The 15225-nt window shown below is 41.5% G+C and overlaps 1 protein-coding gene across 5 annotated transcripts; it reads right to left on the bottom strand.

Annotated features, from left to right (window-relative positions):
- Positions 1-493: 493 nt before the first annotated feature.
- Positions 494-14135, bottom strand: LOC118366087 (uncharacterized). 5 transcript variants are annotated; one of them, XM_035748449.2, is made up of 3 exons: positions 13999-14135; positions 12189-12930; positions 494-11992 (listed from the first exon to the last, which is right to left on the bottom strand). In XM_035748449.2, exons 2-3 carry the CDS (start codon positions 12811-12813, stop codon positions 11883-11885), a joined length of 735 nt encoding a protein of 244 aa, XP_035604342.1. In that variant the 5' UTR covers positions 12814-12930; positions 13999-14135; the 3' UTR covers positions 494-11882. The 5 variants fall into 5 exon arrangements, with proteins under 5 accessions (XP_035604342.1, XP_035604341.1, XP_035604343.1 ...); XM_035748448.2 differs by having other exon boundaries at positions 13959-14128; XM_035748450.2 differs by having other exon boundaries at positions 13934-14126.
- Between the last annotated feature and the right edge of the window lie 1090 nt (positions 14136-15225).

The raw sequence follows: 15225 nt of genomic DNA, 5'->3' as shown, positions 1-15225 counted from the left end.
TCTCAACTACTGGCCTTGGGACTCCACTACATTCCTAAAGAAAATTATGCACTTTTTACACCACAATTTCTCTGGTGCAAAAATGATTGAAAGTACTACTGAGTTTTTTTTTGTATCTGTATTTTACCTCATTCCTAAAGAAAATCATGTATTTTTTACTCTATACAATTTCCCTGACACCCAAAAGTACTTGTTGCTTAGCTGGACAGGAAAATGGTCCAATTCACACACTTATCAAGACAACATCCTTGGTCATCCCTACTGCCTCTGATCTCGTGGACTCACTAAACACATGCTTTGTTTGTAAATTGTCGGTGTTGGAGTGTTCCCATAGCTATTTCTTAAATAAAAAAAACAAGAAAATCGTACTGTCTGGTTTGCTTAATATAAGTAATGTCAGGTACATTTTAGCAATGATGTTTACTTTTGACACTTAAGTATTGTCAGAAGGTGATTGTAGCTGGTGCATGAAGTCAGGCGCAGGAGAGCAAAATAAGTGAGCAACATACTTTAATCAAAAAATAAAGGCACAAGGTAACAAATACTCTTGACCAATAACCAACGGTAAATATTACGCACGGGTGAACACAGCACCCGTCAAAAAAACAGCCATCAATAAACAGAACTGAACAAAGACGTACTCACGCACAACAAAACAGAGGGTTAAAATAGAGAGGGTTAAATAAATAAAAAAACAGGGTTAAATACATGAACATGTAATTGGGTAATGAAAACCAGGTATGTAGAAAATAAAGACAAAACCAATGGAAAATGAAAGATGGATCAGTGATGGCTAGAATACAGGTGACGTCGACTGCCGAATGCCGCCCGAACAAAAGGAGAGAGACCAACCTCGGCAGAAGACGTGACAAGTATATTTAAAACCAAATACTTTTAGACTTTTACTCATGTAGTATTTTACTGGGTGACTTTCACTTGAGTCATTTTCTATTGAGATATCTTTACTTTTATACAGCATGACAATTGGGTACTTTTTCAACCACTGTTCATGTAATTTAGCACCCCAGACCCAACATTCACTTGGTAGGAGTGCTGAACTAGGATGTGTTTTGCATTTACGAGTATGAGGGGGTAACTGATTCCAGTTCAGCATTCTTAGCCTGAGACATTTAATAATTGCGTACAGAGGAGTACTGTGGTAGGATCAGCTTTGTATAGATCATACTGAATCAGTTGTCTCTGGAATAAGATTATATGGACAGGAGTGATCGTAGATCCTACTCAACACCAGTTGATGCTAATGTTACGGATACAGGTGTCCAGTGTGTTTCTTTTATCTCCTTCTCCCCTCACAGGTGACAATGATTATTCCCCAATCAGAAGACACCTGCTCCTTTTCCTTTACCCGATCCTTTCCCTTGGTTTCAAAACCATGTCAGTTGTTTTCCAATGAGCTCAATCTCTGTCATGCAATCTCTCTGTAGAGCTCTCTTTTTTTGGTTTAGCAACTACATGTCACTTTGTCTGTTACCCTGCCAGTATTGTTTTTTGTTATGGTGTTTGACTGTTTGTTTGATGGTGGGAAAAGGGGGTACCAAGAGGGCGTACACACTACCTGTAGGAATACTTTGTCTAAGAACACTAGTTAGAACTGGGTGGACCACCCACTTTTTGGTTAGCTGTATTGAAGTAGGCTCGTCTAGCTTAGGGGTGTTTTTGGATATTTATTTCTGTCATTGGGTCCAGCCTCTTTTCCTGCCCTCTTTACTAAATAAACCATGAGTGTTTGATTTAAATTGTCTGGGGTTATTTGTTCTCACGGTTACTTTTTCACTGTTATAAATTTGCATGAGTTATGTTACGGGTCTCGTTGCCATCCCCCCTAGACTGTAGAGGCAAAGGGATTCGTAACACCTAACATTTTATAATCCAATTTCCCTTGCTGTCTAATGTCCTTCTGGAACCCACCTCAACATGTGTTATGTCAAGGCCACATAAGCAAGTTGGCATGCTCTTGCTAGGATTTTAACTCAACCTCTCCTTCACCACCATAACTAATACTATTTCTAAACTATCATAACATGTGGGTTTATTCACAGGGACCAGGATTAGGACCACTTGTGAATGGTCTACAAAGCATGCCCCCAGGAAAAAGTAGCCTTTTGCAGAGGAAGTTTGTATTGTTACTCCACAACATACTGTTATCACAACTCTATTAAACGGACATTCTCGACAAGGTGTCACTTCATTAGCGCTAGTTGATGGGAACTAGCCCCTATCCATATGCGGCCAGTCATGTATAGCCGTAACGGTAATGTGTGACCTAATTTGACCTTTTCTGCTATTCCATCTATGGAAAGCTCTCACATACATGTAATCGATTATTCTCTACGCCGCACACAAGCCACAAAATAGTGAGAAGGTAAGGCGTTGTTCTACATAGCACATTGTGGGAAATCCCAGGACATTAACTAGTTGGATATTCCTTACCCATTCTAGAACTAAAGCCTTGCACGAAGTAAATCACCTCACACTAGAAATCGACAATGTATTGACAAAGGTCTACTGAGAATGCATACTCAGACTTCAAGAGGCAGTTGAGAATTCTACCATTACCAGAGATTTCTGGATAGCCTGGCAATCTAACAGATTTCTACCTCTGGGGTTTGTACACATGTCAAAAATCTCAAAATCCATGAGACAGGCATGGATACTCACCACTATACTAACAAAGAGCAGGTGGTTACATTTTCTCCTATTATAGTAAATAAAACAGGGTCTGATAGGGCTCTTCTCTCAGCCGGCATTCCATATTGTTACCTAATTGGTGGATATTGTGCTGACAAGGTTTATGCACAGAATGGTGGGTCGGCCGTGTGAAAAAATCAGGAGGGTTGTGTGCTAACCCTAACCATTACCCTTCTCCCAAGATGGAATGGTTTGAGCTATAAACTATAATGACCCATCTTTGGAAAGCTGAAAACTCTCACAAACATGTACATGTAATATGTTTTGCTCTATGCTAATCACAAGCTACACAATAGTAGTTAGAAAACATAATCTTGAATTCCAAGTATATTTCTGCTATGTGGACTTTTCTACCTCTGAAACACCAATATCTTGCAAGACTGAAATTACCCCACAGACTAGAAATCGCATCAGAAATCATTAGCTTAAATTCCAAGCGTATTTCCTGCTATGTGGACTTAGCGACAATTCTACCACTGAAACACCAATATCTTGCAAGACTGAAATTACCCCACAGACTAGCCATCGCATCAGAAAGGATTAGCTTAAATTCCAAGCGTATTTCCTGCTATGTGGACTTAGCGACAATTCTACCACTGAAACACCAATATATTGCAAGACTGAAATTACCCATGTTAGAGTTGCGTAAATTCGAATCTGGTATCAGGATAAATATGACAATGAGTCACCGATTGTATACTATGTATTTTTTTTATTAACTAAGTGTAGCCGGTGCTATACTGCACTGCTGTAACTCTGCGTTGTGTGTGGTTGATAGAGACTATAAACGTGGACTTTGGAGATCAGGTAGTTTTAATCAAGCAGAACTGACTCTCGGCATCTTGCATCTGCATCCAAAAGGAAATAAAACATTTGTAGAGCACATCTGTTCTGAGAATCGTCGCCTCTTTCTACAACAGATGCACAATAGGAGGGACTGGGATCATTCGAGGAGCTAGCCATCGTTCACACATACAATAGCCTGCTAATACCTTAGCTAGCTATTAACCACATGTTGAATTCAGAATGTTGATATCATCCTAAAAAGTACAATTACAAGTGCATCTTAACAATACCATCCACTTATGAGTAACCTCTAAATATACATCATTATTCATGAACAAAACACTGTGTGTATGACTTTGTACTTAAAAGAATCAAACTTTTCTGAAGACAGAAAAAGCGTGCCTACCTCTCTCAGTGCATCAAAATGATTTGAGCACGAGCACGCCTGGCAAAACGTAAGTACACACTCCCCTTCTCCCAGGATGCAGGCATGCATAACAAATCAACACATGAACCTGGTGAAATTCACATAGTACTTTAACAACTGTTACATAAGCAATAAATGGCAAATGCAACTTTCGTATATACGGGCTCAATGTAATACCAGGCAGGGCAGAACAGGGAACTGACAGGATGTACATAAACAGTTGTTCTTATACTGTAATAGACATTGTTCCAACCTGTTTGTTGGCCTATCACAGTAGAGGCTGAGCGCGGTTTAGACTTGCTCAGGCAGTCCCTGCCTCTTGGCGCTTCTTGGAGTCCTCCCTCCGTCGATGTATAGATTCTTACTGTTCTGGTATCACCCCCTAGTTATAACAGTTGCTCAGTTCCTGCTATTGTGTTGTTCAGTATTTTTCCATCTCAGTCAAAACTCGTGATGACCACCCCTCCCTATGCCTGCTTAACCACAACTTTGTAAGTAAGATACAGCAAGTCTCACCATGTGCTCAATATTGTTACATACAAACACAAGGACAAAGCATCTGCTGGGCTGTCATCTACAGTTTTGCAACATGCAGGTCACACCATGTTACTCAGTTCTTGTCACACACACAAACAGGGTAAGTAGATGTAGAAAGCAGTTGTTTAATCTCATGATGATCCTCAAGTACACAAATGCAGATACTTCACACAGCCAACATCGGATAATATTTAATCATATATATATGGTAATGGCTATAATGTAAAATACAGAATCCCACAATCTACAGACTGAATCTTATCAGAAAGCATTAGCAGAAAATACGCTAGGAATTCAAGCTGTGGACTTAGCGATATCATACACTCTAGATATGCCTTAAAAAGCAGTCGTTCCTCCCCATTCTCCCACGTGACAGGCGGGGATTCTCAACCACTATGTCAACGAGGAGCAGTTGGTTATATTTTACCCTATTATAGTAAAAACAATTGGTGGATGTAGTACTGACAAGTTATTATCCACAGAACGGTGGCTCAGACATGAGAAAAAATTAGGAGTGTTTGTGGCCACCGACTCTTGGGCACTGGTGGGTTTCAGCTCCAATATTAAATCAAATTTCCAAAAAGCTCAGGAACAAATGTGGATTTTGAGAATTTCAGGGTAATATTGACAAACAGGAGGAACAAGACTGGATGATATCCTTGTACATTGCAGCATGATCAAAAATAATAATCTTCAAGATATTGTCATGATGTTGTCCTGGGGGGGGTAGATTTATGACCATCATAAATACATCTTCCCCCCTTTTTCCTCTCTACCCTACTGATGTTACATTTGCAAAACCCTTGGTTAACATATAGATTCTGGGAACATCAGAAGGTGGGGGGAAATTAACTATATTCTGGTAATCTGACCAATGGAACATTTGCGGTGGTACTTAATGAATATGATGTCAATTCGGTAGTCCTCTGAGACATTCGCATCAATGATAAGATGACAAACACTACAGTGGAATGTCTAAACATCAGAGTAATTGGATTCACATGGAATTGTTGTTCAATTGAAATGTTTGAATATGAAATTATTCATGATGGGATAAAATGTGAGATTTGGGTTTTCATAATATAGGGCTCTGCTCAATCAGTGGACCGCCCCTGTGGAGGGACATGCGCTATAAAACTTTTCAAACACGCCTCCTCTCCCTTCCTATATAAGCCCTTTGTCAGGACCCGGTTACGAACCTGGGTCTCCGGAGTGAGAAACAGTCACTTAACCAACTGAGCCACGAATAGTCGGCAGAACCCAGAAGATGAGGCAGACACAGCAGTACTTGAGACGGTGTATTTAATGAAGTAAAAAGAGAAGTTCTTCAGGAAAACATGTAACTCCACAACCTCAAAAGGAATTCCACAAGAACAAAGGTAATCCTCCAAGACAAAAAGGTAAATCCACAAGGTGGAAGGTATAGCACAAAAAGCCTCAAAAGATACTCAAAAACAAACAAACAAGAACAAAAAACAGAATTCCACAAGAGAGTCCACCGGGATCAACAAGCATTCACAGAGTACTAGGGCTGGGTGCTAACATACAAACACAGAGCAAAGAACTGATGAAAACAAAGGGTTTAAATACAATCAGGGGAAACGAGGCACAGGTGCAAATAATAATGGGGATCAAGGGAAAACAAAAGGTCAAAAGGCACAATGGGGGCATCTAGTGACCAAACACCGGAACAACCCTGGCCAAATCCTGACACCCTTGACGGCAATGTAACCTCCTGTTCCGAAGATGTGAGGACGACGGTCCAATGTCAGAATGGTTCTGTTACGGTTTTCTTCCTGGGAAGGAGAGGACCAAAATGCAGCGCGGTTATGGTTGAACATCTTTAATAAAGATGATAACGTGAACAATATACATATACAAACCTTGGAAAAAGTACCTCCCCCCCAAAGGTGCGGACTCCCGGCCGCACACCTAAACCCATAGGGGAGGGTCTGGGTGGGCGTCTGTCCATGGTGGCGGCTCTGGCTCTGGACGTGGATCCCACTCCACCATAGTCTTAGTCCACCTCCTTAGCGTCCTTTGAGTGACGAACCTCGCCGTCAACCTTGGTCCAGAAACCCTAACAAAGGGCCCCACTGGACTGAGGGGTAGCTCGGGACTGAGGGGTAGCTCGGGACTGAGGGGTAGCTCAAGAAAGAGAGTTAGCCCAGGACTGAGAGTTAGCCCAGGACTGAGAGAGACCCCTGGCTGACTGGCGGCTCTGGAAGATCCTGGCTGACTGGCGGCTCTGGACAGACGGGAGACTCTGGCGGCTCTGGACAGACGGGAGACTTTGGCGGCTCTGGACAGACGGGAGACTCTGGCGGCTCTAGACAGACGAAGCGCACTGCAGGCCTGGTACGTGGTGCTGGCACTGGTGGTACTGGGCTGAGGACACGCGCGGGGAGCTGCCACCGGAGGGCTGGTGTGTGGAGGAGGCACTGGATTGACCGGACCGTGAAGGCGTACTGGAGATCTTGAGAGCAGGGCCTGCACCAACCGCCCTGGCTGAATCTTCACCCTAGCCCGGCAGATGTGTGGAGCTGGGATGTAGCGTACCGGGCTAAGCATGCGTACTGGGTACACAGTGCATTCCACCGCAAAACACGGTGCCTGACCAGTACCACGCCCACCGCGGTTAGCACTGCTAGTAGCGCTGAGCTGGCACAGGACGTGCAATGCTAGGGAGGTGCACAGGAGGCCTGGTGCGTGAGGCTGGCACAATCTTCACCAGACGACTAGCACGCACCTCAGGATGAGTATGGAGAGCTGAGCCAGGTGCCATCAAATACCCGACACGCTCCGTCGGGTGAATTCCATGCCTCATGCACCAACACAGCAACTCCCCCATAACCCCCTCCAATTTCTCCATTAACTCCTTCACGGTCTCTGCTTCGCTCACCTCCAACACCGGCTCTGGTTCTGGTTTCCTCATTGGCTCCCTACGATAAACAGGGGGAGTTGGCTCAGGTCTGACTCCTGACTCTGCCACACTCTCCCTGTGCCTCCCCCCAAGACATTTTTGGGGCTGACTCTCGGGCTTCCATGAGAACCACTCTAGGCAACCATAGACTTACCTAGAATACTACACTGAACACAACCCCATCAATCTACAAAACCCCTAGACAAGACAACCACATAATCACCCATGTCACACCCTGGCCTAACCAAAATAATAAAAAAAACACAATACTAAGGCCAGGGCGTGACAGGTTCAGATAATAACTACAGAACGAAGCCAACATCAGCGTGAGCTTTGGTTGCGAATGGTATGAACTTTGAACTCTTATTCACTACAAAATATACCTCCTGGCCGTTGAGTTAGCAACATCCTCTGCAAACAAGGGTTAGGAAGGAACAGACAGAGTATCCCGTCTACCACACAACGACATTACTACAAAGTATTCAATTTACCAGCAGAAACATTCTTCAAAGGACACAGGACTCGGTTGGGCAACACGGCCTTCCATCTACCACCAACCTACCGAAGCGCAGCTCAGAGTAAATATTTATTGCATTTTCCTTTTCCAAAGGGGGGGGGGGTAATTTAGAATGCATAAGATACTGTATTTACGATAGCACAGCTTCGCCCTTTGTTCCTCCATCTTCCCTCTCTTTCACTCAAACCCAGCCCCTTTTCTTTTGTGTAACAAGCTGTCATATCTGTTCCGCCCACTAGCGATGTTTTCCTTTGTGACGTAATGTGTAATCAAGTTATGATTTAATTATATGTGTGTAATTTGTGTGATTAGTTAAGTATTTAGTAAATAAATAATTAAACCCAATTTTGCATTGCTGATTCAAATTGTTAACCAGGGTTCGTGCAGATAACCAAGAATTTACAACTTTCAGGTGAGACTGAATTAAGATGACGATTAATATTGACTGCTATTGATGTAAAATATTACTAGGTCTTTAGGAGTTTATTTGGAAGATAACAGCTCTATAAATATTATTTTGTGGTGCCCGACTCTCTAGTTAATTACATTTACGTGATTACCTCAATCAGGTAATATTAATTACGGAGAAATTATTTTATAGAATAGCATGTCATATCACTTAACCTCTTGCTCCTACCTGACACGCAGGCGTCCCATCTCGACATCTGGAAATGCAAATGCACTACGCTAAATGCTAATAGTACTAGTTAAAACTCAAATGTTCATTAAAATACACATGCAGGGTTTTGAATTAAAGCTACACTCGTTGTGAATCCAGGCAACAAGTCAGATTTTTAAAATGCTTTTTGGCGAAAGCATGAGAAGCTATTATCTGATAGCATGTAACACCCCAAAAGACCCGCAGGGGACGTAAACAAAATAATTAGCATAGTCGCTACACAAACCGCACAAATAATATATAAAACATTCATTACCTTTGACCATCTTCTTTGTTGGCACTCCTAGATGTCCCATAATCACTATTGGGTATTTTTTTCGATTAAATCGGTCCATATATAGCCTAGATATCGATCTATGAAGACTGTGTGATAAACGGAAAAAAATAGCGTCTTATAACGTAACATTTTTTTTAATTAAAAAAGTCGACGATAAACTTTCACAAAACACTTCGAAATACTTTTGTAATGCAACTTTATGTATTAGTAAACGTTAATAAGCGATCAAATTGATCACGAGGCGAAGTATATTCTTTAGCTGTCCGTCTGGAAGTAATGTCCGGGTAAATCTCAACCAAAATATCCGATCGGAGACCGGAAGAAATGCGCTGCCTTGCGTCTGTTTGACCAAGAAACAAATAGTAGGCAAATGACAAGACTCTAGACAACGTGTGGAAGCGGTAGATATTGCAACCTCAGCCCCATTAAATGTGGTTCACCTTTATCAATGGGTTCAAGTCGCGCATGGATATATTTTTCAATTTTCAGTGATCAGATTTTCCTGCACTTTTCGATGAAACGCACGTTCTGTTATAGTCAGCCGTGATTTAACCAGTTTTATAAACGTCTGAGTGTTTTCTATCCACACATACTAATCATATGCATATACTATATTCCTGGCATGAGCAGCAGGGCGCTGAAATGTTGCGCGATTTTTAACAGAATGTTCGAAAAAGTAGGGGGTAACAGGTTAATAACCTCTAGTCACTCCACATCCCGCATGAGGGAGCATAATCATCGACTGACACCTAATTAGCATAACGCAATGGACATAAATATTCCTAGAAAATATTCCTATTCATGAAAATCACAAGTGAAATATATTGAGACACATCTTAGCCTTTTGTTAATAATCTCAATCTCAGATTGTCAAAATATGCTTTAAAGCCAAAGCTAGACAAGCATTTGTGTAAGTTTATCGATAGCCAAGCATAGCATTTTGTCCAGCTAGCAGCAGGTAACTTAGTCACGGAAATCAGAAAAGCAATCAAATTCAATTGTTTACCTTTGATCAGTTTCGGATGTTTTCACTCACGAGACTCCCAGTTAGATAGCCAATGTTCCTTTTTTCCAAAAACATTATTTTTGTAGGCGAAATAGCTCTGTTTGTTCTTCACGTTTGGCTGAGAAATCGCCCGGAAATTGCAGTCATGAAAAATATTCCAAATTAGCTCCATAATATCGACAGAAACATGCCAAACGTTGTCTAAAATCAATCCTCAAGGTGTTTTTCAAATATCTATTCAATAATATATCCATCGGGACAATTTGTTTTTCAGTAGGACCGATTGGAATAATGGCTACCTCTGTATTTTACGCGAGAATCACTCTTAGAGCATCAGGTGACCACTTACGCAGTGTAGCCACTTACGGGTATTCTTCAACATAAATGTGTAAAACTACATCACAATGCTGTAGACACCTTGGGGAATACAGAGAAAAAGTAATCTGGTTGATAGCCCATTCACTGCTCAATAGGGACGCATTGGAACGCAGCGCTTTCAAAACAGGAGGCGCTTCCGGATTGGATTTTTCTCAGGCAATATCAGTTCTGTTATACTCACATTCAATATTTTTACAGTTTTGGAAACTTTAGTGTTTTCTATCCTAATCTGTCAATTATATGCATATTCTAGCATCTTGTCCTGACAAAATATCCTGTTTACTACGGGAACGTTATTTTTCCAAAAATGAAAATACTGGCCCCTAGTCACAAAAGGTTTTAATTTTAAGAAGATATTTGGCCTTTTTTATTAACACTTTTTTGGTTACTACATTATTCCATATATGTTATTTCAATGTCTTCACTAATGTTCTACAATGTAGAAAAATAAAGAAAAATGCTTGAATGAGTAGGTGTGTCCAAACTTTTGACTGGTGCTGTATACAAAGTAATATATGTGTGAAATCTGTTTAGAGAAGCGGACTAATAGCTATTTCTGAACAGGGTGTTGTGGCTAATAAACTGTTCGGTGAGTGTCTATTGTAGTAGTGAAGTAAACCTGCTCACCTTTTAAACTAGTAAAATACTTGACAAAACGGAGCTGTAAATGAGACAAAGAATCAGAAACCGATTAATCACTTAGTAAATGTATTGTTTTCTCATGCACTTTCACAACTCTGTGAAAGAACATTCTGTGAAAGTTATTTTTCTAAGAACCAAAGGAGAACCTTTAGGGAACGTTACAGTAACGTTCTGTGCTAGCTGGGAATGACCTTTATATCAAATCAAATTTGGAGTCACGCAATGACATGTGTGGTCCTCCCACTACGACTCGGGAAAGCATTATCAGGCTGCAGTTTATTAGGCTACAGATTAAATAAATGATGATGAACTGCACAGGATGGTGAAAGTGCAAAGTGATGAGCTTGATACTCCTTTGCAATAAATATTGAGGGTCTTATGCTGGTGACACGATGATTGATGCTTGGCTGCTATTTGATAAATACAAATAATCTCACTCTTTTGTCCATAGTAATCTCATCCTGTAGGCTATGCGCGTACTGTATTATGCGAGCTGTTGGCTAATGTGAACTGCCAATACCAGAGTGGACACACTCACTACATAAGTCCATTTTCTTGGTAACAAAGCCATCAGTAGAGTTGAAAATGCAATGGAAACCCATTTAACTTGGCCGGGGTAGGCCTTCATTGTAAATAAGTATTTGTTCTTAACTGACTTGCCTAGTTAAATAACATAAAAAAATTCAAACCAAGCCAAAATAGTGCTCAGGCGTAAACACAATGACCCTGTTGGTGGTGATAAAGGGGTGCTCTGTTGCATGTGGGGCTTTTGAGTCACACCCTTAGCTTTATTCAAGTCCATAATAAGAATCATTTTGGCAGCAGTCTCTCATGACAGACACACAGTGCAGCTGGCCAGCACACACACAAAATGTAGTTCTGGGCTCTAAGCTTAGTTTGGCAGTGGTCCATTCTTCAATACTGTTGGGTACTGCAGGAGCTAGTGAGGCTCTGCTAGGCCCAACAGATTATCAGTTGGCAGAGAGAGTCAAGGTAAAATATCAAATGGTTGACTGTGTGCTGTCATTGGTGATGGTGCTGTCTGTCCTCCCCTTCCTCATCGCTCTGAGAGGACACAGAGTAGCCACACCCCTACTCCTACTCCAGCGACCTGTCTTCACAAACAGACAAACAGGACCGCTAGCAACACCAAGTCACACACTCGCAAATTAAACAATAAATTGCTTTATTGAAGCCTCTGTAGAACTCAAAGGGACACATTCATTTTCAAATCAATTTAAATATATTTAATAGGCCTTGACACAAACAACATCAATTTCAATCACCAGTAATAACAAAACACTCACCTGTCCTTAGAGATCCTGATAGAGCAGAGGAGGTATTAGTATGAAGGCTTGGGATGACTGACAGTCCATCCACCTCCGATGATCCCTCCCCTTTCTCCATGTGATTGGTCTCGCTACCCTGCCAATCACTAAGAGCCGTTTGAAAGCTCCTTGCCAGACAAGCGGTGATGTCCTTAGCTCTCTCAGCACTGGTGCACCAGAATATCTTGCACTGTAACTGCAGTTGCTGGCCTTGCTGCTTACAGATGTACAGGAACACATTGGGGTGCATGGTGTCGGCCGCGCAGAACGCAATGTCTCTCAGATAGGTCTTAGCGAGCAGTCTCCCCGTGGCAATCTCCTTCACCTCTATGTAACGCCGCCGCAACACCAGAGCGTGCTCCTTGCACAGTTTCTCAGGGGCCCCCGGGGCCCACTGCTGGAGCAGCAGGCCTATGGCCCCCTGGGCCTGCTCCAGATCCAGGGAGTAGATTTTCTCAGTGCCCAGGTAGAGCACCTTGTAGAGGGGATCCCCGTGGGAGAGGGTAGCGGTGCGGTTGGGCCGGAGGTGGAACCGGCGGCGGAACACAGCAGGAGACTTCCTCAGAGTCTGGATGAGCTGGAAGGAGGGGTTACTCTGAGACATGGCTAGAGGTCAAAGGTCAGTACCAGGGTGCGTTCAGACTTCAGAACCTTTGGTTGTTGTTGTTCTCCCAGAAGCCTCTGTTATTAAACCCGGTAGAAAGTTATTCACTCATTGCACCTGGGGGTAAAGAATTTAAGTTAGAAAAAATATGAATTACTTGAGGGAAAAAGTTTTAGTTACGAGTAGCTTAAAGGGTTGGATTCCCGGATACAGATCAAGGTAAATCCTGGACCAAAAAGCAATTTCAATGGAGAGCGTTTTTAGGCTTTTACTGAACATAATCTGTGTCCAGGAATCTGGCCCAAAATGTTATTTTATTGTTTTAGCGGAATGAAGATACGATATCTTCAGTACATCATGTACTTCCTCTCTTTCTTTTCTTTAACTTACATTAATGATGGCATTCAATGTAAGTTCCTCAGTTCAAACTGACAACTATGGTGCTACACCTCCACACTTTGGGAGGCTTTGGCTGGATGTTGTACATTTGATTATCTCAAACAAACATGAATGTACAGTATATTCATACAGTTGCACTATTTCAGCCATCTTTTAGGTCTATGTATTTACATCAGCAAAACTATGTTGAAATAATTAAAGAATACGATCAATCTTGGAAGTACTGCAATACAATTATCAACTTCTAGGGTTTTAAAAAGAAAACAATAACACTGCAAGAGGCTCAATATTGGACAAGTAAAAATTGCATTTTTAAATATATTGTCTTTATAACTGTGGACCTATATATGGCTATTTGCCTTAACTTCATGCATTTTGTATAATTTATTATCATTTTTCCAAAACAGTAGAGTAGTGGCTATACAGTCCCATTTCACTAGCTCATTCTCTGCTCCTATGAGGTTTCTCTGCATGGTTCAAATTTGAAACCAGCCCCCATGCTGCCGCCGCCACAAAATCCTTATCTGGACTTTCTGGTGGTGTCCAGCAAGAGTGTTTAAGTGTGATTGTAGAAGCCCAAAATGAGCCAAACAAGATCAATATGCCTTATGTATAATGGCTAAAGCCATATTGAAGTAAGAGGTAGAAATGTTAAACAAACGACTCAAAATGTTTCACAAATTTATACAGATCTATTGGTTTATTTAAGCATTTCCCTTACTTTGTGTCGCACTCCTGTCACTTACCCTACAATGGTTAAAAAAGTAAAAAGAAAAAGTAGCCTACTTTGGATGTATCCGAAAGAATGTCATGAAGTCCATTAACTTTGCAATAATTCTTCACAGTAAAATATCTATTCTTGTCTGCATGTTTTTGTTGCGAAAGGGCTGCATCAGTGCACTGTGAAGTCTGCTACAGCGGTAGATAAATTATGTGAAGGGGCCACTTGATCATGTGAGAGAGAAGGGGAGAAGGGGGCGGGAGGTAAGACAACCTCTATGTAGTGCAAAAAAAAGTATAAAAGTATTTACTTTTATATAGGGAATAATACACACTGACCCTTGCTGGTATCAGTTTAATAATTGACCTATAGTATCTGTATGCATGTAATTACTGTTTTCCCCAAATCAGCAAAGGCTATAATAATGTTTATAATGACTTTCTAAAATAGGTTCCCACTAAATAGGTTGCCAGTAAATGGACTACAGTCATTCGGAAAGTGTTCAGACAACTTGACCTTTTCCACATTTTGTTATGTTACAGCCTTATTCTTACATGGATTAAATTGTTTATTTCCCCCTCATCAATCTACACACAATATCCCATAACAACAAAGCAAAAACTGGTTTTAAAGAATTTTTTTGCAGGTAAAACATAATAAAAAACTGAAATATCACATTCACTCAGTACTTTGTAGAATGACCTTTGGCAGCGATTACAGCCAAGTCTTTTGGGGCATAATGCTTCAAGCTTGGCACACCTGTATTTGGGGAGTTTCTTCCATTCTTCTCTGCAGATCCTCTCAAGCTATATCAGCTTGGATGGGGAGAGTTGCTGCACAGCTATCTTCAGGTCTCTCCATAGATGTTTGATCGGTTTAAGTTCGGGCTCTGGCTGGGCCACTCAAGGACATTTAGAGACTTTTCCTGATGCCACTCCTGCATTGTCTTGGCCGTTTGCTTAGTGTCGTTGTCCTGTTGAAAGGTGAACCTTCACCTAAGTCTGAGATCCTGAGCACTCTTGATGAAAATAATTTAATCTAGGATCATTCTGTACTTTGCTCAATTCATCTTTCCCTCGATCCTGACTAGTCTCCCAGTCCCAGCCGCTGAAAAACAACTCCACAGTATGATGCTGCCACCACCATACTTCATCATAGGGATGGTGCCAGGTTTCCTCCAGACGTGACGCTTAGCATTCAGGCCAAAGAGTTCAATCTTGGTTTCATCAGATAAGAGAATCTTGTTTCTCATGGTCTGTGAGTCCTTTAGGTGCCTTTTGGCAAACTCCAAG

Source organism: Oncorhynchus keta, chromosome 33 (assembly GCF_023373465.1).
Source record: "Oncorhynchus keta strain PuntledgeMale-10-30-2019 chromosome 33, Oket_V2, whole genome shotgun sequence".
Lineage (NCBI taxonomy): Eukaryota > Metazoa > Chordata > Actinopteri > Salmoniformes > Salmonidae > Oncorhynchus > Oncorhynchus keta.
The sequence above is the reverse complement of the archived record's forward strand: the minus strand, read 5'-3'. Positions and strand labels throughout refer to the sequence as shown.